Source organism: Salminus brasiliensis, chromosome 8, assembly GCF_030463535.1.
Source record: "Salminus brasiliensis chromosome 8, fSalBra1.hap2, whole genome shotgun sequence".
Classification (NCBI taxonomy): Eukaryota; Metazoa; Chordata; class Actinopteri; order Characiformes; family Bryconidae; genus Salminus; species Salminus brasiliensis.
Genome location: NC_132885.1, coordinates 7,983,750 through 8,009,391, shown reverse-complemented (window position 1 = coordinate 8,009,391; position 25,642 = coordinate 7,983,750). Strand labels below are relative to the sequence as shown.

The following is a 25,642-nucleotide window of genomic DNA, read 5'->3' as shown; positions in this document are numbered from 1 at the left end:
ACAATTAGGTTTAGCTGCCAATTCATAACTTAACTGAAAAAAGAGTGAAACAGAGAGCACAAATATGGGTCCTTTTGCCACAGAACCGCTTATCCCTAACTTCACTCCTTGCATGCACGCTGCAATGACTGCATCTTCTGCCTACACACAAAACAGTGAAACCTGGCTGCAGAAAATCTTGATATGTAAGGTTTCACATCTGATCTGAGCACTGAGCTGAAAGCAAAAGACCTTTTAAAGAACCATCTGAAGAACTTTATTTATTATTCAGTTGGCATGTACCGTATTAAGGGTGTAATCATAGAGTACAAAGTTTATTAACTTTACTCTGTGTGATTCACAACTGTCCTTCTGACACCTCGAGAAAGTCAGTCCTAACATATAGACAACACTGTTGATAGGATTATTAATGATAAAGAATTTGTATATTGAATGGTAAGCTAGTATACATAATCATGCCAATAGTCTCTCATGCTAAATACCAAAAGGGAGGGAGATAGTGGAGCACTGCTCTTTGGAAAATGCTCATGTGACTGTGGTGGTTAAAGGTGCAGGAAGTTGACACTGTCATATGCAGGAGCTGTATGAGAAATGCAAGATAATGAAGGGGTGTCTCGGAGAGTGGGTGACAGTGTTAAGAAAGGGCTGAGAAACTCAGCAGCTCCACGAGGTTTAAAAGAAGTTAGTCTTCAGTGTTCAGAAACTGCTGAGATTTACTGAAGAACAGGAACCAAGAACCCGGGTGAAAGACCTGCGTGGCATCGACTCTTCTGACTGAGCCGAGCCCCATCACAGCAAGAACTTCTGAAGCATGCCGGGTTTAGTGGAGGGAAACAGACCACACATGAAACACTGACGGCGAGGAGCTGAGAACGGGGAAACAGAGAAGAACAGAAAGGCGAAGAAGAGGAGAAGAGGATTTCTACCATTGAGTTTTAAGCATTGGAGCCATGGAGAATAAGCAAATGTTGAGAGCCGTGTTTATCCTGGCTGTCTGTTTTACGATACATCTTGCATCAGGTTGGTCCATCTTATTATTCATTCTCTAATTTTACTTCTCTGTTATTCACTACACTCAGAATTGTCGCTATCTTGTATCTTTACAAGTTTATTTTTACTTTTTGACATAATCTGACAGATGTTTTTTACATTATATCAAAATGTCATGATGATCAACAGAAATGCTCCAAAATTAGTTCATTTACATATTGTTTTTTCCATTGAAAGTTAAGAAGATTTTTTTCATCTCCTATAAAGGTTTTCACATAACAGCAATGATATACATACAATACATATTTCCAATTTCCAACTTTTCTTATTATTTCTTATTATTGACTTTTTTCCATTTTAAAATGTGTGACAACATTCCATTATGATTGGACCAATAAGATGGCCTTAAAGTATTTGAAATAAAATATACATACATATAAATACATGTTGATATGGCAAAAATATAACCTCATCCTTCAGCTAGATAGGTGCAGCCAAAGCAGAATCAGTACACACAATATAAATGCAAAGATTTATTGTTCTCAATAAAATTAAATCCAGTTTAACAGCCCTAGTTATTCGCAGAAACAGTCATTTAATCAGTGTTCTTTAATCCAATCTGACCTAATGTCTCACATGTTTCACAGTCTTCACAATAAAGGTTTCAAACGGTCCCTGGTTTGGCCCTTACATTAATAAGAAACACTTTAATGGATGTAGAACCCTTACCTTACCTTAAGCCTTACCAGACCTAACATCTGACACTCCAATAAATATAGATTCCTAAACTGTTCTTGGTTAGAAGAATAGTTCTAATATTTAATAATGAATATTTATTAGGCGTAGAACTAGGGCAGTACAGTATATCGTCTCAGCATCGTTATTGCAATGTGCATAAGCACAACAGTCACATTGCAGAACGTCCCGTGTTTTGAGCAAGGTCAAATAACATTTCTGTAAACTATTTTGCTGCTTATACTAAAGGAAAATCTCACTGTTCTCATTGCCCACGAGAGATCTACCAGGGGCAGATTATACCTGCCTAATATCCATTATTTTACTCCAATCTTCGATACACAAAGGGCATTATTAATGTCATGAGATCATTAACATTTGGTAAAATATGGTGAAAATTCCTGTATTTTTTAAATATTGCAATATATGACACAGAAAATATGTAATATGTATTGCAGTATGTATGTCAGTATGTTTCCCAGTATTGTGCAGCCCTAAATACAACCTTACTTATAATGTGGTTCTTTATTACTTAATTCTTTCAGACCAAATATCTCACAATCTTGAAAGTGAAGGTTCCTACATGGTTCTTAGAACACTCTTTAATGGCCATAGACCTTTACCTTATGTCTAAATGAGGTAAGATCTCCCACTAGAACCTGTTTGTTCTAATTAAGAACCATTGAGGAACCTTAATCGAGGTCATTGAGGTACGGAGTAGGACTAAAAGCTTCTTTAAGTTTTGATGCTATTGTGACAAATGGTCTTATTCCTATTTTACATCCACTACATTATATCCACTATATGGACAAAAGTATTGGGACACCTGCTCTTTCATCGTTTGCTCCTCCTGAATTCAAGGCTATTAAAATAAGTTTATCCTGCTTTTGTTGGATTAACCGTCTCTACTGTCCAGGGAGGAAGGCTTTCTACTAGATTTTGGAGAAACATTGCTGTGAGGATTTTAGTTGTTAGTGAGGTCTGGATGTTGGATGATCACCACTCCACCACATTCCCAACTCCCCAGCTCATCCCAAAAGTATCATTCCAGTATCAAAGTATCCAAAGTATCATCCCAACCATCATTCCAGAGAACACAGTAGTTCCCCTGCTCCACAGCTCAATGCCTGAGGGGCTTTATACCCCTCTGGACCACACCTGACATTAGGCATAGGCAGTACTTTAGTTCTGTGACTAAAGTGACAGATCTGTGTCAGCAATATGTGCAACTTAAAGTAGCTGAATGCATTCATTGGAAGGGGTGTCCACAAACATTTGGACATACAGTACATGTTAGTTTACTTATGAAGCAAACTGCTGTCTCGATCCACTCTCAGATCTTTACGCATGATATTTAAGCACTGCTCTTTTTCCTGAGACCATGTTCACAGAGCAGCTGTGACGGTGACGCCAGCATCCGCACTACTTCTCAACCCTCCTGTTAGGGTTATCTGAAAGTGCTGAGTGATATCACTCTGCCTGGATTAGCCGTGTGGCTGAACTGAAGAGAAATGATTTAGGCTTGTGGTGTAAAAGAGGGACACCTGTCGGCATACTTTCACCCACAGTGGAAGGAAAGTTTGCCATGAAACTCAGTGGGTAAGGTGCTGCGAGGAGGAGGGATGCCATGATTATGGTTTTGGCACAAGCAGTTTCCTCATGTCTGTGTACATAGACGTGTTAGTGCACGTGTGTATGTATATGTGTGTGTGTGTGTGACACAGCTGTCTTCCTTCCTCGGGGGGATTCTCGGGGGGAAACTAACTGAGGTTTCTTTTGTTTGTTTGCTTTTTTTTCTGAGACCACCTTGAGCGTGAAACTGAAAACATGAGCATGAGGAAGCAAACCATGACCTCAAACCCGGCTGCAGTGGAACGAGTTGACATTTTGATTGCTATAACTGTCAGTTTGAGGGGAGCTTTATTTATATGTTTGCTCTTTCGTCAGATAGTTAGCGGTTTAATTTGCTCTAGTTTAGCTTCTGAGCTTTGAGCTGCTCCTCAGATTAAGCAGTTTCTCTCATCCTCACTGCGAGTGTCTGACTAACAGAGCAACCCGGAAACCCAATGACACACTAACGAAAGAGTCTCATTTTCTGTGACTAATGTTAACAAACTGAATAACAGTATCTAACTGACTCAGATGTGAAACAGTGCTGCATGTGTATTAACCTCTTACTAACACCTGTTACTATGAACTGTTAACTCTCAGGAGAAGATGTCAAAACGACCAAGGATTCTAACAAAACAGCCCCACACAACTTGGAAAAGCTTGGAGGTAATAAACAGAACTAACACTGACAGTAATGCTCCTGGGGAACTGGGACTGTCCACACTTACTTGTTTGGGTAGTAAAGTGTATGTGGCCCTACTTGAGGTCAGGTTCTAATGTGCTGTTTCTGCTTGGGATGATATGGGGGAAGTGACACATTTCCTTTTACACATATCCTTGTGCCAAGGGATGCGACCAGTCTGACATGGAAGGGAAAGATAAAAGCCCAAGTGTGTAAATGTCAGGAGACGTGCAGAAATAGACGGCGTATGTTACTAAAGTTGGCATTGTGCGACGACACAGAATGACGTAGTGACAAATGCATTAATTACAGATATCAAAATATGTCCGAATGTTATTCTGTTAGTCTGTATGTGTATTCCTCTGCCAAATGACACAAACTGTTGACTTTCTAATTGTAAATAAGTTCTGTACACATTTGTTTTTCAAAAATGCATATAAAATACATATTTTCTGAAATGAAGGACATTTACCATATTTACTGTGCCATTACTTTCTCACACACCAGATTTGTTGTTGTTTGTCGTATGATTAATTAAACAGTAAACAGTAAATACACTTTAGAATGTGCAGAAGTCTGTCTCTGTAGAGGATGTGAACCTATTAACACTCAGAAAATCAAGAACACATGTGATTTGACCAGGGGTACCCAAACTTTTGCATAAGACTGGATGTAATATTTAAAAAGTATATGTCCTAAAACTATTTAAATATATGCCAGAATTCACATATGTGCATGTATGTAGGTTAAGTATGTCTATATAAAATATATTCATATCATCATAGCCAAAACTATGGAAAGATATAGTCAGAAAAACATACAAAAGCAATCCCATATACAAAGCAAATGTATTATATATATATATATATATATATATATATATATATATATATATATATATATATATAAAATACATTTGATTTGTATATAGGATTGCTTCTGTCTTTAGTTATTTTGAGAAAGACTGAAATGACTTGACTATATTAAATGAATTTTACAGGTTCCAGGAATGAGAGTATAGAAGTGGGCACAACGGTCACTTTACTCTGCACCAATGTAAAGATAGCATGGAGTGAAATGATTTATGTAATCTGGAAAATCAACTCACATAAAAACTGTTGGATCAGTGTGGCTGCAAATGACACATCCTTCAACACCTGTGAAGATGAAAAGAAGATGTATATAAGTACGGCTGGGGACTACAGCCTGATCATCCCTGATTTTTCCATCAAAGATGAAGGAAACTACACCTGTGATGTGTCTTACCGAGCAGGGGGCTACGTGGAAACAATTCATGTGTCTGCGTGGGGTAAGCACACTGTCACAGTTCGCACTGTGTTCTATTTTAGCCGTATCACTCCACAAGACTTGCAAAATGCTCCAAACTTGTTGAGACATCACTGAAAGCTTTTATTTATTTATTTATTTTTTTAAATGAAGTTCATATTAGAGCAGGTGTTGCTGCACAGTAGAACAGTGCGCCGCCAGTTTAGAGTTTAAATCTCACTCAACTCAAACTTCAGTTGCAGTCACTCTCTGAGAAATGTGATTCCTACATAGTATGCACATGGAGCCTAACCTCTTAAACAGCCTATGGGTCACCAGCAGGCCAAAAGTGTTATTACAAACATCTATTACCATTTACATTATATTTACATTCATGGCATTTAGCTGACACTCTTATCCAGAGTGACTCGTATTAGACAGGTGGGCCAATGTAGTGTTAAGAGTCTTGCCCAAAGGCTTTTATTGGTGTAGCGCAGCATAGTCACCCACACCGGGAATCAAACCCCAGTCTCCCTAATAGTGTGGTAGCTCACTGGCAGGTAGTGGTGTTATCTGTTGTGCCACACCAACCAGAGACTGTAGGCCCTGTAGTTATTGGGTAATACACCTTGTGTGTAATAAGCCTTTCTGCATTAAGCAGCTAAACCCAGTTTACACCCAAGTTCTAAAGTTGTGAGTACTCCCACCCCTCTCATTTCCACTATTTTGCAAAGTGTAGCTGAGATCGCTTGATTGATACTCTTGATTTCTTTAGTCCATCCTGGAGGCTCCAGTTTCAGTTGACATGTATACGACTGCCAGAGCACAATGTTTAACCTGGGTTTTAAAATGGGCCTGAAGAATCTTATTCATCTTGTTAAAATCTCTCTTCCTGAAATTAGCCCGGCCGAGCTTGACTGCCTGGCTGGAAGATAAAGGTGGTCACACCTTTGCCGTCTGTGAAGCTCAGAGCAAACCAGCAGCTTCCATTTACTGGAAAACACAGTGGAACCCCTCCGAACCCAAGACAAACTCATCAAAAGATGCCAGTGGACTTTTCACAGTGACCAGCCACTTACAGCTGCCTCAAAATGCATCTCGCAATAACCTGACCTGCGTGGTCTCCGCCAGCCCCCACAAATGGAAAGAGATTCCATTCAACACCTTCAAGTATAAGGGTAGGCACTTCAGATTCTCTGACATGACAAGAACTGGCGACATGTTGAGGAAGCAAATACCAGAATAACATCTTCTTTCAGCATTCAGTCACCAAATCTGCTTTAAAACTACATGATTCAAATATGTCAGGTAGTTGCTTTTATGAAGCATATTTCATTTGTGAGCAACCACTTGATACTAAATCATAAAATATTAAATCAATAATCATAATTAGATCAGACATCCGGACTACAGGGCCAGCTGAGAGTTGAAGTGGTGTGTTAACTTAAATGTTAGTAAACTCCCTTCAATACAATTTTGTATGAACCAAGCTTCCAATAATAAGTTAACAGAACCGACAGTAACATTTACAGGCACAGCGGCAGAGTTTCATTTTTTTTAAATAAATATATTTTTAATTGTCCAAGATTAACAAGATTAATTGTCTGTTAATCTATATCTGGTGACACAACATTTTCAACCGTGTAAAGTTTAGGTTTATGATTAGTTTTTGTTTTGGGTTGAATCTAAGGTTAGGGCTAGGTTTAGTTTTAGTTTTGGTTGAATCTAAGGTTAGGGCTAGGTTTAATTTTTATTTTGGTTGAATCTAAGGTTAGGGCTAGGTTTAGGTTTAGTTTTGGTTGAATCTAAGGTTAGGGCTAGGTTTAATTTTTATTTTGGTTGAATCTAAGGTTAGGGCTAGGTTTAGGTTTAGTTTTAGGTTGAATCTAAGGTTAGGGCTAGGTTTAGGTTTAGTTTTAGGTTGAATATAAGGTTAGAGCTAGGTTTAGTTTTAGTTTTGGGTTGGATCTAAGGTTAGGGCTAGGTTTAGGTTTTGTTTTAGGTTGAATCTAAGGTTAGGACTAGGTTTAGTTTTAGTTTTGGGTTGGATCTAAGGTTAGGGCTTGGTTTAAGTTTTTTTTGGTTGAATTTAAGGTTAGGGCTAGGTTTAGGTTTAGTTTTAGGTTGAATCTAAGGTTAGGGCTAGGTTTAGTTTTAGTTTTGGGTTGGATCTAAGGTTAGGGCCAGGTTTAGTTTTTGTTTTGGGTTGAAGCTAAGGTTAGGTTTAGGATCAGTTTTTTTTTGTTTTGGTTTAAGTTTAGGCAAAATATTAGGATTATCATTAGTTTGATAATCTTAGTTGAAGGTAAATATAAGATTATTTTTCATTTTGGCTTGAAGTTAAGGTTGTGGTTAGGCTTAGTTTTAGGCTTTTTTTTAAGATTTAGGAATTGTAGGATTTTGTTAGAGTTAGTTTTTATTTTGGCTTGGGGTTAAGGTTATGGTTAGGATACATTTTTAAGGTTAGTTTTTGTCTAAGAATAATGTTTATGCTAAGGTTTAGGCACACTGTAAAAAATAGCTCATCCTTTCAACCTAAAGGACTTTATGTGGTAACAAGCAATTGACCTGGGTTTATTTAATTGACTGGGTTTATTTAATTGATCTGGGTTTATTTAATTGACTGGGTGTATTTAATTGATCTGGGTTTATTTTAGAGTATCTAGAAAAGAGTCTACAAAAAGAGTTACTACAAGAAAGTTGCAGAGGGATTGTTAATTATTAATATTTTACTTTCTGTTATATCTGTAGACTCAAGCTACTCTGTTAGATTGCTTTTTATTCTTCTGGGTGTCTGTGCGACATGCTCCATCGTGACTCTCCTGACTGGGCTCTACATCATGCGAGGAAAAATCAAGCAGTTAAGGTAGGATGTTTTCAGTGTTCTCCTAAATTTTTGGTTTAGTCATTGGATTACTTTATAGTGTGTTTTTTTATACACTGTACAATAATGTAGGATGTAGAACTTCTGACACAATCGCTGAAAGACATGTTGCATAATGAAAGACATGTTGCATATATTGTGTTAATGTTAAATAATGTATAAATAATGTTAAATAATGTATAATCATACTTAATCATATATAATAAATATGATAAGTGAAAAGATACATTTTATTTTGGATCTCAAAGAAAAGCAAATATCAATGTAATAAAAATCTATATTTTTTGTTTTTGTAACATCTGTGTATAACAACTTTAAATATGGTGATATGGATATTTGTCATTATTTACCATGGAAGGCTCAGTTTTAAGGCTGAGTTTTAACAGTGCATGTGGAGGTTATACTTTATGTTAGCTAGCTTATGTTTGCTATCACTTTAAATAATTTACAAAAGTTTTTATGATCTTGGGAAATAAGTATTTGACCAATATTCTGCAAAATCTTTAAACAGCTGTGCTACAAAAAAAAAAAAAAAAAAAAAGGATTTAGCAATACTTTAGCTAAAGGTGTGTCAAACTACCTCGATGGGGTTAATTGTAAGAAGGGCTACTTATAACAGTTTCTTGCAAACACAATTTATTAAACGCAGTTCTATGTTATTTGAACCAGACAAGTTTCCCTCTATGTTTATATATAAAGATACATTTTTATAGAGAACAGATGGTGAATTAAATTTTAAGAGCAAAGTAGAAAAGAAAATTTCAACATGGCAAAATTCCCTTTTACATTGACATTTCATTTACATACTATCTATGGTATGTTTGTTAATGAATCTGGGCATAAGAAATTATTAAAAGTAAAGTATTTTCAGTTTATTTGTGTCTCTCTCTCTCTCTCTCTCTCTCTCTCTCTCTCTCTATCTCTCTCCATCTCTCTCTCTCTCTCTCTTTCTCACAATTAATTCAATGCATTTCTAAGATAATTAAATCACATCAAATTATTAAAAGTAGACAATTTTAGCTTATTTGGGGCTATGTGTATTTTACCTGGGAAACAATGGATTTTTAAAATGTATTTTAACTCTACATTTTAACTAACCCAGCCATATTGAGGCTGAATGTGAACTACTGAATACCTACTTCTTACTGTGAGTTACTTACATATTATTTAAATTGAGTTCTATGATTTTTACTTCGCTTGGCTTGATCTTATTGTAAGGTTAAAAAAGGAACAATGCACAATAAATTACTTGTTTAACAAGCTTTTCAATTGGGTTTATAGAAACCTAGGTGTAATATAGACCATGTTTAACTACATAAAACATTCATTTTAACCCCACATTAGGCTCTAGGTCTCCCCTACACTGAAGAACCTCTGAGACATTTGTAGTAATTATTGTAACTTGCATTTAAAGTGGATTTATTTCATTTGCCACATCACAAATATGAGTATTATCCTAGATGGTCCTGTACTCTTAAAATAACTGTGCTACGAAGGAGTGTTGATGAGTAATGCCAAAGAATAGCTTTTTCTGTAGAAAAGATATGTGTAAAGAAAGATTTATAGAAGGCGACATGAATGATCTTTACTAATTGATCCCCTTACAAAGCCTATGGACGGCTGGCGGGCCGAAAGTATTCTTACAAACTTTTTACCAGAGAATAGCCCCACCAGTTTACACAGAAGTCCCTGTAGTTAGTGAGTAATACGCCTTAGTGTGTAATAAACCTTGTAATATTAAGAGGTTACTCCACTCCACTCCAATCTCTTTTACAAAAGTGTTTCTATATGGAATAAAAAATAATTCATTCAGGCTTTGCTCTTTGTAGCACCTTAAGATTTTTAAAGACTGAAGACTTAGACTTTGGTCTACTGGCTTTGCACTTGGTCTTACTGCAGGAAATCTACCCTAAATGTACTACAAGCACAATGATCAGGTTACAGAGGTGAATTTTTGGTCTCAGACAACTCTGCATACAATAATTGTGTTATTTTATCTATTGATTTGCAGTGTTTTCAGAGAGATTTGCTGCACATCCCAAATCCCAGCACCCGCAAAAGAGGAAAAAACACCTCAGGTAAAGCACAGCACTGGTTATTTCTTCTACTGTGACTGATTTTAAGGAATTGTGTTCATGTGGAAGATTTGTATGTGGTGTAACAAACTGTTGGTGATGAATCTTTTGGTTCAGCCTCGCGATCCGGAAGAAGTGGAACCCTACGCCAGCTACGTGCAGAGAGTGAACTCCATCTACAACTCTTCTGCAGAACTCTTCAACGCCTGAAACGTACATATACACACATACACGCACACCCTCAAAAACCTGAACTCAGACACTTTTATGAAACTGCAGATTATGGTTGATGACTGTACAGAGTGGAGTGGAGGGGGGTTTGCACATTACACATGCAACACTCATTGTTGCACACCTACTCTGTGTTTGTGTGCGTATGCACTAACAGGGCTGGAAACAAAGGCTAATGAAACCCCTTCAAAAGAGCTTCCTCCAACAAACCGATGCTGATAAGAGAAACCCAAACCAAAGTGAGCCAATTCAAGAGACGGAGTGGAAAAAGACGAATTTACCCTGACTGTACGTTATGAAGAATCTACGTGAGGGCTGGATTGAGCTCAACTGAAGTGAGGAGTGCTACTACAACGACGCCCAGACCACAAAGCTGAATGAACCACAAAGCTTTACAGAACACAGTGGTAATAAGACAAGCCTGAAGTGGAGTAGCTTCAGCAGATCTCCAGCTGATTTCTGCTCTTCTGGTTCTGGAGTGGACGGAGAACTGCCTCATGTACAGTGCACCTATTTTCACCAAGCAAATGATGAAGCGATGCCATAGCAGAACCACTATTGGTTCCAAAAGAACCTTTACCTTTATCAAGTACAAATTCTTTAGATCTTCCAAAGTTCTTTACTCTCACACATATCTATTACAAACTTGGGTTATTTCTTCATGGAACCTAACATGGCTCTTCTATAGCACTGCTCAAAGATCCATGTGAAGCAGAGTGTGGGACTCTCACTTCACTCAGTTTTACAGTGGTTATATGTATCCCAATTGCCCCCTGAGTTCATAGAGACTTCGTATGGAGCAGACTATCACTGTACTCTGTACTGTAATCTACCCTGCTGTATATTTAAAAAAAATGCTACATTATGAAATGTGTCAAATGTATTGCATCATATCTTGCACAGATCTCTTACTGTATGTAATATAGTGTTCATTGTTTACTAATTTAATTGTGGTCTTGTTTTTTTTATTTTACCACTGGATTCAATAAGAAAGGTTCCTGCATATGCATAGTTTCCCCTTCAAAAACACGGTTGGAATGTAACATAAAGCCCGTCACACCGGCTGCGCTGCGTTAAAAAAAGCTAAATTATTTGTAAAGTAGATCACATTAAATGTATACATAAAATGTATATATATATATATATATATATATAAAGCAGATAAAGACTGTATTTCACCTTCATGTTCGGACGTCTTTAGGTTATACAACAGGCACTTCTCACCCTCCCCTTTGATTTCTCATTGCTCCCAAGCAGCTCATACATAATTGTATACATAAATGTGTACACAGTAGAAATAGTACTACATACATAATTGGGTACTAAAATTTGCCTTGCCTTGTAACAAATACTGAGTTGAATTAAGTCACTAATTGGATTAAATGCCTTACATATCTATATTTACATTTACACTTACGACATTTAGCTGATGCTCTTTTATCCAGTGTGACTTAAAAGGTTATGCATATTACAGAGTTGGGCTAATGTAGTGTTAGAAGTCTTATTGGTGTAGCGCAGTGGTGTTATCTGTTGCGCCACACCAACCATATACATGCGTGTGTGTGTATATATGAGGCATATTTTATAGTAGTTAACTGTTTATTAAGCACCACAGTTGATTCATACACTGGTAACAGTCAGCTTATGTTATCATTAGTCCAGAGCTTACTTACTCCTTAACTGCTCACTAACTGCTGCTTATTAGGCATTACTACATAGTGTCTGGTTAATTATTTAGCTATTATAATGTGCTGTTAATTGATTAAATAACTCATAGCACTGTAGCAGTAGCAGTATAAGTACTAGTAATTAGTTCTCATGTTACGTTTTCATGAGAACACACTTAGGAGTTGATTAGTTGATTGGAAGTGTAAGACGCTGTACTGAGCAGCAGTTAGGGCTTCAGTTAACAGTGTACTCAGTTATTAATCAGTTATTGAAGCATAAGGAATCAGTTCCTATGCCTAAAGAACAGTCAACTAATATACCAATAATAATTAATCACTTATTTAACAGCACAATAAAGACTTACTCTAAAGTATGAGTACTGACTCCAGGAAACCATGTGAATATGATTGTCATTGAGGTTTTTTAAGGGTGATGTGAAAAACAAGACAATGTTTAGTTTGCTTTTTTTTTTTTTTTTTTGCTTTTTTCCTCTTTATGTGGGTTTCGTTTGACATCCTCTGAATGTTCCCCTCTGAAAGTCACGTGGTTTCTTCCTTTATAATTTGCAGAGCACGGTTAGCAGAGTATAAAGGCTTTTTTTGCAGACTTTGATGAACAAATATAGATAGTATATAACCTACACCTACACTGTGCACCTCTGAACTTTCTATACCTAACACTGGCAGCATAGAAGAGTGTTAGAGAAAAAAGGCTCTTTTTCTAACCATTGTTTGGTCTTTTTTTAGTGTGTTACACATGTGATTGGTGTTTGTTAAAAGCATATAAATCATTGTAATGTACTAAAAAATGCATTTTTTTAAGTATAGAGAAAAAAAGTGGAGACAGATTTGAAGAAAGAAGGTGACAATCGAGAGGTAAAAGAACCGAAATCCTGTCTATGGTAAGTGTTTTTCTAACATCAAATATTAACAGTAGAACCTACATGTACAGTACCATAGGAGGCCTATAGATGTCTACAGCAGGAGTAGTGGTAATACTACACTCTTACTATATGAGTTGAGAGATTGTGTGTAAAGAACCTTTAATGGTCTATGTAAAGCTTCTGTTTACCAAATTAAAGGTCCTTTACACTCTCAATGGTTCTTTCATGGCATAGCTTAAAGAACCCTTGGTAGCACCTTCACTTTTAAGAGTGTAGACATGTAGATATATTGATGGCTATTACAGTAAGTCTGAGTGCTGACACCCAAAGTGCTCATTTTTTTCTGTCATAGGAAACAAATGCTCAGATATGGTGAGAAATATTGCTCTTACACACCCTCGCTGGAGAGGTCAGTGGAACCATACCACACCTTTTGCTATGATTATCGTGTGAGCTTGGGATTCCCCACGTGTAGAGCTGAAAGATGTGCTGGCTGGCTCCTGGGGGTGTAATGTTGAGTCATAGAGGTAGATTTTGCTTCCTTTGATAAGCCGATAAGTAAGTGTGTGGCTCCATCTCTAGGACGATTGTGGTAGTGTTAGTGGTGTTATTAAAGAGAGCACTCAAGAGTCCTGAGGTTTCAGAGGTGGGTCTTCTTGCTTAGACATGTCAAGCCAACATTTTACAATTCACATGTATTTATTAAAAATATTTATATTTACATTTACATAATTCCATCGTTCTCTATTCCTAGAGCACCTTGCATTATTCTCTGTGGACATGCTTTTCATAAGTTTCCGACATGTTGCTTATTACTATCATTTGCATTCAGGACCGGCTTTAGCCTTTTGGAGGGGCTTCCATCGGCCTCCACATTGAAACAGTCCCTTACAGTGAATAATCACCTGTTTTTAGACACTATTATCACCACTGCACAAAACAAAAATGTTGTATATTCTTATATACAGTGAGGGTGTTATTACCTCTTAAGCCATGCAGCTACAGTGTGCTAATGTAGATTAATATATACACATTGCTAGTAAAAAAAGACCAGTAAACGGCCTTAATAGTCTAACATAACCAAATCAACTTTTTTTTTAGCTTAACGTAGCCTACCCATGTACCCTAGTTTGAAAACAAAACTATGGTCACCCTAGCATTTGGATCTAAGGTTTTTAAAATGATGATCAGCCCACATTCAACCTGGTGTGTCCATACTTTTGACCAGCACTGTATATATATAGCCCTGTGTTGTAGGGTTTTGTAAAAAAAATAGACTGAAAAGCTGTATATCTGAGCAGTTTATTCCCTCAGTAAATCACTGATATTAGAATAAACACTAATAATAACACTCCTACAGAACGTGGTGGTGGTTCTCCATCACTGTGTTCATCATAAGAACATCTCCAAAGTTCTCCTCATGGAGTCTAGTATTATTTAGAGTTCTCCTCAGATCAACACCTGGTTTGGTGGTAAATCAGGGCTTAATGATGGTAAATCAGGTGAGCTGCTGCTGCTGCTGCTGCTGCTGCTGCTGCTGATGGAGTTGAACACATCCTCCACGCTGTGCTGGCTGGACTGGGGGGCGTCCAGGAGAAATCTGGAGGAACCGAGCTCTGTTCTTCAGACTAGCTCACCGACAAGATCTCACTACTTTCTTCAGAGTGAGAAGCTCTTTTCCTTTCCTTTATCTATCTATCTATCTATCTATCTATCTATCTATCTATCTATCTATCTATCTATCTATCTATATATCTGTCTATCTATCTATCTATCTATCTATCTATCTATCTATCTATCTATCTATCTATGTATATATACAATGTGACTTTTAAATCAAAAATACATAATATCTTATTTTTTTATTTACAAGTTTTCAACAGTCATGTTGGAAGTTTCTAGTGGTGTGGACTGGATCGACTGGATGACCATGACATGACAACAACAATATTTAGAAAAACTGGCCACTGGATGTTGATCTGTATACACTGTAATATGATCCAAATGGCTCTGCAGGTGTGATGTAGATCAGCGGTTCCGTCTTAACAGATACACCAGTCACTCTTTCCCACTTACATCAGCCTCTTTAAACAACAGATTAGCACAGTAGTGACCCAAAAGCTGTTAGGGACCCCCTGGTGACCATGTGGCCCAAAACAAGCTTACATGTTTATGTTACATGTTTACATAAAAAAAAGTAGGACATTTTAATAATTATATTTCAGGCACAGGAATGAAAACCACACATTCATCAAAATAACATTAAAATGGCACACAAGTTCAGCAGAGTATCTAAAAATTCTCAGTATTAAATAGGGGGAGGAGAGGGCCATGAGTTAGGATGTGGTGGACGTGCTTAGTCAAGCTGATCTTAATGCAAATTAGATCCATAGCACAGTCTTTTACATGCCGGGCGTGTTCATGCCCTCCTGCAGTCAGAAGATTGAACTGTCTATTAAAAGATCTAGTATTTACATGAGTTAAAAGCAAAGTGTCTTTAAGCTCAGCTCATGAGCACATAGTCATCAGCGTTGTCGTCATTGTCGGATTTGTTGGCTATTTCACAGGGGAGCTTTACTATGGCGTAATCACAGTCACTGCCAGAGTCTCTCAGCTGCCTTGATGCCATTTTTTCACCGTGGTCAATGGTGGCGTAGAGAACATCTTCTTTAGGTGACGCCTGTACAAGAGAATAAAAAAACAGGTTAGAGGAAGTCAGGCTCAGGTACATCCACAAAGAGACCCCTGTGGGGACCCTTGGTTAGTGTGTGTTAATAGTAAAATAAGAAAGCCTCAAAGGGTTCTTTGATTGATGCCATAAAGAACCACTTGTGATTTTAAAAGGGTTCATGTAAAGGGTCCGTGCCAATTAAAGGGTTCTTTTTAGCTTTTTATTCTATGGATTTTTTTTTTTATATTTGTAATTTATTTCTAATTTTATTTTTATTTATTTCTAATCCCTTTGCCCAATTTGGAAGGCCAGTTACCCAATCCGCATTCATGTAAACTCCCCTTATTCCTAGCAACTGCCACTGATGCAGCATTGCTAGACAGCCAGCATGCTCTGGGGAATCCATGATGCTACCCAGCTTCAATACAACAGCTGTCAGATGCCTGTGCTGACCAACATCACACTGGGAGTGAAGTGGCATCAACCCAAAGCCAATTGTGCTCTCTCTGGCCCCGGCTATTGATGGCAAGCAGCGCCTTGGTCCACTGGATCATTCTGAACCAATGAATGTTCCTTAGAGATTAAAAGGAGTGGTTCTTCTATGGTTTTGCGCAAAGAACACTTAAATAACCTGTCGCAGATGCCTGCACTACCACAGGAAATCTGGAAATCCCCCAATCAGTCCACAATAATGTGTCACGCTGTTTTACACAAGGCTTTTTTTTTATAACAACGACCAAGAATAATGAAAAACAAACACACAGATTCAAGTAATGTAACACGAAAATCCTGCTTCAAGTGACAGCCTGCCTCCCAGCTCAGCAGATCTTAATATACTCTTAATACATTAAGAGCTAGTTACTTTGTCATAGCCTTGTCTACATACATCACCAATAAGACTAAATAAAGTGCTGTGGTCTGTGTGTCTGAGCTAAAAAAGATCTTGCATGTCTTCCTGTCATGCTTTTATTGCCCCTGTAGACCAGTCATCTTCCGTTAAATTGATCCATGCTAATAATAGAGAGAGTTGTTCGGTAAATAGCTACATTCTTCATCTACATATCTGAACTGAAGGTGAATAGTCTTGCATTTCTTTCATTCCTTAATTGTCGATTAATAATTTGCAAGAATCACTGTGGGCATGATCTTATGGTAATGCAAAAGTGAACACAGCAGTACTGAGCCAGCTCAGAGCCGAGCCAATCTCAGCAGTACATAAAAATGGTGTTTGCTCTCATAGCCTTGAACACTGAGGATGGACAACCAACCATCATATAAAATATTACTGCATACCTAAGGAGGGGTAGCATAGGGGGATGGCTACACACTGACAGTGAATGGGGGGGGAGACACAACCAGTATGCAAATATATGTTGCCAAATATATGTTCTAACCTTGCCTGGGCCAATCACTATCCATTTGCCAATGGCAACCAACTTAACTCAATTATTATAAGTCGATTCAATTAAAGATCTGAAAAATGATCACAAATATTCACCTAACTCAAACTAGCTGAATAATTTGTGGGATATATCCAGTTATATGTATGATAGACTTAATCTATTTGAGTATTTACTATTTATTCCCATGCAGGTCAGCAGCAGTTAGACTGTAGGGCCGGTTGCAAGCTGTGAAAGCACTCAGTTCAGAGTGAATTCCTGTTTTCCTTTTTATTGGACACAGAAATGCTCATGGTTTTACATGGGCTCTAGAGTGGTGCAACTTTCTAACTGCCTGCTTGTCAATACACACAAGATGACAAGTTTGAATCTCATCAACACCACAGCCTTCTATTGTCAGGTGTCTGAGAACAAGAATGCACTCCCCCCATGTGTTAAGAGGAGTTTTAACCTGCAGATAAGAATAAACAGTAAATAAGTTGAGGGGGCGGAGCCAATGACAAAACATCTTACTCCATACTAATTTCACCATTTCAAATGTTTTGGCAATTGGTGCAACTTAAAGTAGGTGAATGCATTCGTTAGAAGGGGTGTCCACAAACATTTGGACATACAACATAACATTTTGTACTGTACTTTACTTTTTCATTTTAAGTCATTATTCCAACTAAGGAACAGGAAGGGTTGGGGTACTGTACACACCTCTGATAACAGGTATTCATGGCCAGTTTTGTGCAGAGAGAGCACTTGTTTGCTGGCAGTTATGGTGGGTTGTGTTTGACTCACTGACAAAAACAGAAAGGCCAAGTCTGACAGCTGATGATATCTGTAGTTTGCAGCCGGCTGTACGAGGTGGTTACTGTGTGCAAGTGGCATGCAGCCAGCACTAATACGCACCCTTTATCTGTGTTGACAGAAGTGTGCAGTAAATAGTTACATGTACTCCTGTGTCCTCAAATAACTTTGCGTTAGTTAATGCTTCTACCCTGACTCACTAAGGAACAGAATCTACTCTACTTTCACTGAGATGCATTTCAGATCATTTCCACCAATGACTTTATTTTACACAATCAACAGCACTTTTACTTCAGTCAATGATGCTGACACAGTTGTGCAAATGCACATACACACAGATTGTCTAGTCCCTGTACAGAAGTACTCTTCCGAGTAGTCCTATTCTGTTGGCAGAAAGATCAACATGAACTTATTGCAAGAGGGAAGAAGTGGAAGAACTGTGTTCTCTGGAATGATGGATGTATGGTGCTCCATCCAATACTTTTAGGATGAGTTGGGCAGTTGGGGATGACCTCACTAATGCTCTTGTCATTGAACGCCATCAAATCCTCACAACAATGCTCCAAAAAACCCTTCTTCCCTGGACAGTAGAGACAATTACTCCAACAAAAGCAGGATCATTTATTTTGTAATAACCTTGATTTGAGAAGAAACAATGAATGAAAGAGGTGTCCCAATACTTTTGTCCATATAGTGTATATGTGATATTTGATGATTCCAAAAACACAAAATAAAATTTGAATTTGAATTGATCAATTTAAATTGAAAAAAAAATGAATAAATTTTTTGGTTAGAAGAACGTTGCTCTGTCCAATGTTTTCAGAACGTTCCCGGAACATTTTACCTGTTACGTTACAGGATAACCTCCCGGGGAAATGTTTAAAACATTCCTGTAATGTTCTCTGTTAGCTGGGAAGACTATTGTTCATGACTCATCAATCAGAAAAAAAGCATCCTTAGAAGGTGAGTAAGAAAACCTGGTTTGCTCTTTAACACAGAAGATAAATACCTGGGTGGATCTGCCAAACCAAACCCTGCCTGTAAACACTAGAAACCTTGAACTAAATGCCTGCGGTGAGCTCACTGCTCTACGAGCCAGCCTAGGATACCACAATGCAACGGAAAAGGTATGGCCTTCTTTCAAGTAGCAAGCACTCAACACTGTATTCGAAACGAAGTCACAAAGAAAAGAAGTCACAATTCAAAACTTTCACACCAGTCCTCGCAGTCTGAGCAGTACAGGAAGGCCTACAACAACTACACACTACAAAAATCACAACCCTCCTAAACGTCTATACCTTCCAAACCTTGCATGAGGAATCAACCTTTTTTAAAGCTGTTTCCTCAACCTGAAGGCTGTTGCGTGTTTATTTTGCTGCTCCTCTCTTGGCCAAAAGTGACGTTTCTGTTCTGCACGGTTATGAAATTTCCTGTCTGAGTGTTTCTACAGTGCAGCTGTGAGGCTTCCTGGTCCGGCTGCCTGAGTAACTCGGCAGCGTGGCTTTCGTGGCTTCCCAGGCCTGCTGCTGGAGTGTCTGTACATTGCAGCTTGGATGTTTTCGTTTCTCACCACCAGAGTGACCATATCGAGGTCCTTATGTTCCACTGCCCTACTGCTGGAGGTACTCTACCTAGTGGATGGGACATTTCCTGTGGTGGTGGTGTCTATACATTGTGGCTTGGAGCCCTCCCAGGCTGGTCACTGGAGTGACTAATTTGTGGCTCTGGGGCCTTGAGTTGAGTTTGAACAGGATCTTCTTCCAACTCATAAGGAATCCCTCAGTTAAGTGACTTTATGCCCTGGTCTGTCAGTTTTTCAAACAGTCTACTGAAATAAGGTTTATTTAATTTTTTATAACTTCTATTTTGGAAAAGTATTTCTTTTTTGTAACACTACAGGCAAATGAACTGTTTTAGGTATAACGGCAATAATTGAAATTATAGCTCAGTGGTAGAGCATTTGACTGCAGTTTAAGAGGTCCCCAGTTTAAATCTGGGTGCTTACTGTGGGGTATAAAAAGGCTGTTCATGGTTGGTGTGGCGCAACAGATAACACCACTACCTGCCAGTGAGCTACCACACCATGTGGGAGACTGGGGTTCGATTCCTGGTCTGGGTGCTGTGCTACACCAATAAGAGTCCCTGGGCAAGACTCCTAACACTACATTGGCCCACCTGTGTAATATGAGTACCCTTGGAAGTCACTCTGGATAAGAGTGTCTGCTAAATGCAGATAATGTATTACTTCAAATTATATTTATTTCTTTTTTAAATACATATATTTTGATACAGTACTTTTCTGAATTTGTGTAAAAGTAGAATAACAATCTGTTATTAAACATGCAGATAATTATGGATTATGTCCATTCTGATTTATTGTTTTCTTTGTAATTTCACAGTAAAAAACAATTGTCAAAAAAATAAAATAAAAAAAATGGGCAAGCAACTGCCAGCAAATGCTAATTTGCTAATTTCCTAATTCAAATTCAGTAAATAAACAATAATTTACAGAATTGTTTATGTAAGGTGATTAAATCTTGATGGTATATTTCAATTCTCTTAAATTGTGGGACTATAAAGAGGCACAGGCTGTGTTAATGTTATGTAGCTCTCAAATCAAAGACAAAATAACATGGGAAGTGAAGTGTAGTGGCAGGAATCATTTAGACAACAGCCAAGCGACTGACAGCGAAGGCAGCGGAACAAAAACACAGTCTAATATCCTAATATCCAGATTTTTCTGTTTATTTAAGGTTCTACAGGAAAACACTCCACATTCATTTACAGATTTTCCCTGAATTATTACAAAAAATCACCTTCAATAAAATAAAAAGCAGTCAACATATAGTTACACTCTAACTCACTGATACTGGTAACTTGCTCTTACAGCCTACAACACTGAGGCCAGGCAGCCAACCATAAATACCAATACCACAGAATTCTTCTCTCAGTGTTTGGCAGATTGTTAACTTTGCTGCTGAAGTGTTGTCAGTTTACTGAAGGTGTTTGATCATAATCATTCTGGGATAATCTGTAAAATAATTGTGTTTCTATGTCGAATCTTTAGTTTCGTCAACGTGTTGAAGGTGTTTGATCTTAATAATTCTGGGAAAAACTATAAACTCTATTTTTCTGTAAATGTACTGTTTTTCCACTGAATTCGAATTAGAATATTTGACTTTACTTTCATGGTTTTTGTTTGGCAACCTTTTGACAGTTTACTCTACATATTTAATGATTCCTCACACTTCTCTAATGTTTCTCATCATCAAATATCTCAGTTGCCAGTGTATGTCTGCCATGTAGATTTCCATGTTACCCATTTTTCCACATTATTTTGTCCTTGATATGAGAGCTGCCTAACATAAATACTGCCTTTTTATACTCCCAAAACTTCCCCCTCACATCTGATGACAGTTACAGAATCTAAATATGTCATCAAGAATCATTGTTCCTGAAGTGAGAGAAACAGTAGTGAGGCTGTGTGGCCTGTGGAGCTAATTTGAATGGGCTTAAGCTCTCTAGACATCCCTGTTGTAACCAACCCCTACTAAGGCAACAAGAAAACAGCCTCAGTATGTAAAACTATGAACCAGGTAGCTGTAAACAGGACAGCAGTTCAGCACGCCATGCTCAGTAATCTTATCTGAGGGTCTTTCCGTCCTTTACTCATATCCTTCTCTAAACACACCAGATACCACAAAACTGAGCTAGTTTTAATTAGGCTACCACCTACACACAGTATAATATCTGACTATTAAAGGGAATGAGTTTTGAAGGTGTTACCAAATTCCAAGAAACACATTGCACAATAAATTTCCATCATGTGACTTCATTTCAGTTACATTTTGATGCATTAAGATGCATTAAGAGCCACTGGGTTCAGAATAGGTCAGAATTAAGCACTATTGAGATTCACTGCTCTTAAAACCCTCTTTGGGACAGATTACTAAAATGCACTGCCAGATATGCCGTGACTTTAAGAGGAAATGGTATCTGTGTAATGTAAATGTTTATTGATTGACAAGGATTACTACACTGTTTGCATGGTACCTGGCACTACCACTTTTCCCTTATTTGCATGTGGCATTAGAGCTTCATAAACCACCCCGTCACATGGAAGAGCCTGAGGGTGAATTTCCTGGTAAGAAGCTGAAATGGATCTAGTGCAGTTTTATTTTTAAACAACCCAGCTAAAAAAAGTGTTGTTGGTAAGTAGAAAGTAATGTGAACGATGTGAACGTTACAACTTTTGAATCTTGGAACGTTGGATTTGTCAAGTTTTCTGGACGTTGTTAATTTGTTTATTCTCACAGCTGATTATGGGCATTTCACATATTTCAAACATTATGCAAGTTCATCATTCAACCTTTTTTTATTTTTACTTAAATTCAGAACCTGTTTTATGACATTTAATAAATATTACGCCTCAGTGTGATTATGCCTCAGTTTGAATAATGTTTTCATTGTGTTGTATTTGATTTATAGTGTTTTTAATACTGGAAACGTTACTTCAGATGTTTCCATAATGTTAGTTTGGTCTAACATGCCACACATTCCTGGAACATTATTCCCATAACATTACAGCTTAACCTTCCTCCAACCATTGCTGAACATTGTTAAGACGTTCTCTGCTGGCTGGGATGTTGCATGCTATTAAAAGCGGTTCTTTGAAACGCCAAGAAGATGCCATAGAGGAATCACTTTTGGTTCCATAAAGAGCCGTGTTTGTAATAGAGATGTATGAGGGTGAAGAACCTTTTAAAGGTCTAAAGAACCTTATGGTAAAGGTTATTTACTAATTTGAAGGTGTTTCACACTCACACATCTTTATTCCAATCAGGCTTTCTCTTGGAACCAAAGGTGGTTCTTTCATGGCATCACTTAAAGAACCATTTAGAGCACCTGTATTTTTAAGAGTGGATGTTCACCCAATAACTGATCAATCTGAAAGACTAATTTTGATGTGTTTGAGTTGAGCATCAATGCAAACAGCACAACTACTGCACTTAAGACCACCTTATCATTAAGAAGGATTTCAGAGCACATTAATATAGTCAATAAAGTCAATATCAAATATTTTAAATGTCTTTAAATTACACCAATGAAACACACGTACAGAGTACAGAGAGAAAAAAAGTCATCTTCAGCACAATCAAGCAGCGTGTGTCAAGCACTGAAACTATCTGAATATCTGGATATTTTTTCTTTGGCTTTCTTCATCGTGCCACCAAGTTTTAAGCGTGGTTGCTGTTCATTTTAAAACCACACTGATTTGGTTGTATTTTATGTTGTTTATTTGTTTAGCATTGTCTTAAACAGTCACTTCAGAAAGACAGAAATAGCTAAGCTAACACATTGTCTCCTGAAAGCAACGGTTCACCAAAAAGTCTAATGTTGACAACCTTAGCCTGTAGTCAGCTGGTTGAATGGTGACTGGACTTTAGCTCTTTAGTTTGCACTGGTTATAACTGCTGTAATACAAGGCAGATAAATTAGCCTCGCAGATCCAGAGCAAAATCTACTAATTCTGACGCAACGTTTGCGTCTTGAGCTGATCGACTATGGGGTGAGGGGGGAAATCTGAGATCTGTAAATTAGATTTTTTTGGTGAAACACTGGTGTGTCCAGTGAGCATAAACACATTTTGTGCCATGTTCCACACAAAACATGTTCAAAACATGTGTAAGACATCGTTTTTGACCATTTAGACACATAAAATTTAACTGTCAGTCAAAATTGTGTCCCAATATTGTTCATTTACACTCATTTGTTTTATGCTTTATGTGTAGTGTAAGGGTGTTGTTCTGATTGGACTCACCTGATCTGTTTCTGGTAGAAATATCCACAAAATTGAGAGAGAGAGAGAGAGAGAGAGAGAGAGAGAGAGAGAGAGAGAGAGGGATATTAATTATGGGTGCCACAGTTTGAATTTCATAATCAAGAGATTCAATAATAATACAGTAATACTGTGCCAAATATCAAATGACCTCAGACTGATGCCAGTGTTGTCAGTAGAGTCTATATATGTCACTTCATTCATATAAAGCCTGCATTAGATCTCTTACTTCAACAGCGATCTGCAGTTTTGCAATTTTTTTGGCGCCGTGGACAAATGACACATTTGCTGATTTGAAGCGAAAATAAGTGAAAGTAAGTCATTTTCTACAGGAAACTTTTCTGCACAGTTCAGAGAGCACACCTTCTATTTATTTAACATATTTCTTTTAGTTTGAGCTATGTAATAATATAAAAATATATAATAAAAAGAATAAAATAATAAACAGTATAGTTACCTTATTATAATAAATATTTTTACAAAAAGTATAATAATAATTATGTATACAATAATTAAAAGTACATTAAACATTTTATTAAAAATGATAACAAAAAGTATAATGAAAATAATAATAAAAAATATCTATAATCTATAAAATAATAAAAAGTACAGCTAAGATTATAATAAAAATGATATATATATAATATAAATGATAATACAAATATATAAAAGTGTAAAAATAATACAAGTATAATAAAAAAAAAGTGTGCATACTTGTGAGGATGTGAACTTATTTACACTTAGAAAATCAGCAATACAATTTTAAAAGTGTGAGTGTTTCTAAGACTGTCACAAAAGAATAGCTTTTAGTTCCATAAAGAAGCACTCGCTTGTGAGTGTGAATCTTTTAAGAATGTGTGTAAAGCTTAAGGAACCGTCCCAATTTACTCCCTCATCTCTGTTATAAAAATGGTTCTTTTTGGACCCAAAAGTGGTTCTTCTATGGTAATACTCAAAGACCCATTTGTAGCCCTTTTAGTTTAAAGGCTGCACAAGCAATTTGACCAGGGGCGCCCCCGGTCAGACTGACAATAAGATGCTCCACATATAAAGCTGCTTTGTGTTCTTCAGGGGAGCCTCAGTATTTAAAAGAAGTTTAATATTTAATAGAGTCACAAGACTGAGGACAGACCATTCTGAGAGAACCTATGTCAGGTATGTCCAGCAATCTGGTGATGATGTGCAGAAAAACTGGAGAGAGTTTCACTTTCAAATTCAGGCCTTAGTATAAGCTGCGGTCACTGGGGCATTTAAACAAGCTGAAGTCGCCCCTGGATGTGCTGTATGTAGGCCTTAGTCCATGTCAAGGGCCCCCAAAACCATTTCACAGTAATGGAGAAAGTGAAGAAATACAAGAGAGTCTTACCTCCTTCTTTAGATTTTTCTTTTCTAAAGAAATGAGACACACACAGAGAAATTAAGGATTACTGCAGTGCAGCACAGCGGAGACGCAGAAAGAAAGAACTAAGAAATGCTCAGTGTCCTGAACCAACAGGCTGCAATTTACAGATGCACAGTTCACCAGTCCCTCACAGTACTGACTGGGCTACCAGCCTCTAGCCTGCATTGGTAAAGCTTTTAATTATTGGTTAAGGCTTTGGTTAAAGCGGCAAAGCTGTGAAGTCACCTACCTTCTCGCACAGAATGAGAGATTTCCCATAATATAAGTCCTTTAGAGTGTGAATTTGAGGCGTAATATGAGAGGGAGAAGAGCAGAGCCGGGCTGCGGTGGAAGACAAGCCAGCGGAACAGTCAACTCACATCCTTTTACCTTTCACAACCAGATATCAGAGAGAGCGGGAGAGAGAGTGAGTGAGTGAGTGAGTGAGTGAGTGAGAGAGAGAGAGAGAGAGAGAGAGAGAGAGAGAGAGAGAGAAAGAGGTCAAGCAACAGTTTGTTTCAATCTACTTCC

General features: G+C 37.6%; 1 protein-coding gene and 1 long non-coding RNA gene across 4 annotated transcripts; one reads left to right on the top strand and one right to left on the bottom strand.

The window, feature by feature from the left end:
- The first annotated feature begins 598 nt into the window (after nucleotides 1–598).
- On the top strand, nucleotides 599–11,422 carry LOC140560537 (cell surface glycoprotein CD200 receptor 1-B-like). 3 transcript variants are annotated; one of them, XM_072685009.1, is made up of 8 exons: nucleotides 599–1,020; nucleotides 3,937–4,002; nucleotides 5,019–5,327; nucleotides 6,187–6,462; nucleotides 8,036–8,150; nucleotides 10,180–10,246; nucleotides 10,361–10,456; nucleotides 10,632–11,422. In XM_072685009.1, exons 1-7 carry the CDS (start codon nucleotides 951–953, stop codon nucleotides 10,451–10,453), a joined length of 996 nt encoding a protein of 331 aa, XP_072541110.1. In that variant the 5' UTR covers nucleotides 599–950; the 3' UTR covers nucleotides 10,454–10,456; nucleotides 10,632–11,422. The 3 variants fall into 3 exon arrangements, with proteins under 3 accessions (XP_072541110.1, XP_072541109.1, XP_072541112.1); XM_072685008.1 differs by having other exon boundaries at nucleotides 10,361–11,422; XM_072685011.1 differs by lacking the exon at nucleotides 3,937–4,002 and having other exon boundaries at nucleotides 10,361–11,422.
- A 3,446-nt stretch (nucleotides 11,423–14,868) lies between these two features.
- On the bottom strand, nucleotides 14,869–24,182 carry LOC140560536 (uncharacterized). The gene is made up of 2 exons (XR_011979975.1): nucleotides 23,713–24,182; nucleotides 14,869–15,705 (listed from the first exon to the last, which is right to left on the bottom strand). It is a non-coding gene; the product is annotated as an uncharacterized lncRNA (long non-coding RNA).
- Between the last annotated feature and the right edge of the window lie 1,460 nt (nucleotides 24,183–25,642).

Coding starts and splice junctions, on each gene's coding strand:
- LOC140560537 (XM_072685009.1), top strand. CDS start 951: ATGGAGAATAAGCAAATGTTGAGAGCCGTGTTTATCCTGGCTGTCTGT. Junction 4,003..5,018: donor CAACTTGGAAAAGCTTGGAG/GTAATAAACAGA, acceptor TGAATTTTACAG/GTTCCAGGAATGAGAGTATA. Junction 6,463..8,035: donor CAACACCTTCAAGTATAAGG/GTAGGCACTTCA, acceptor TTATATCTGTAG/ACTCAAGCTACTCTGTTAGA.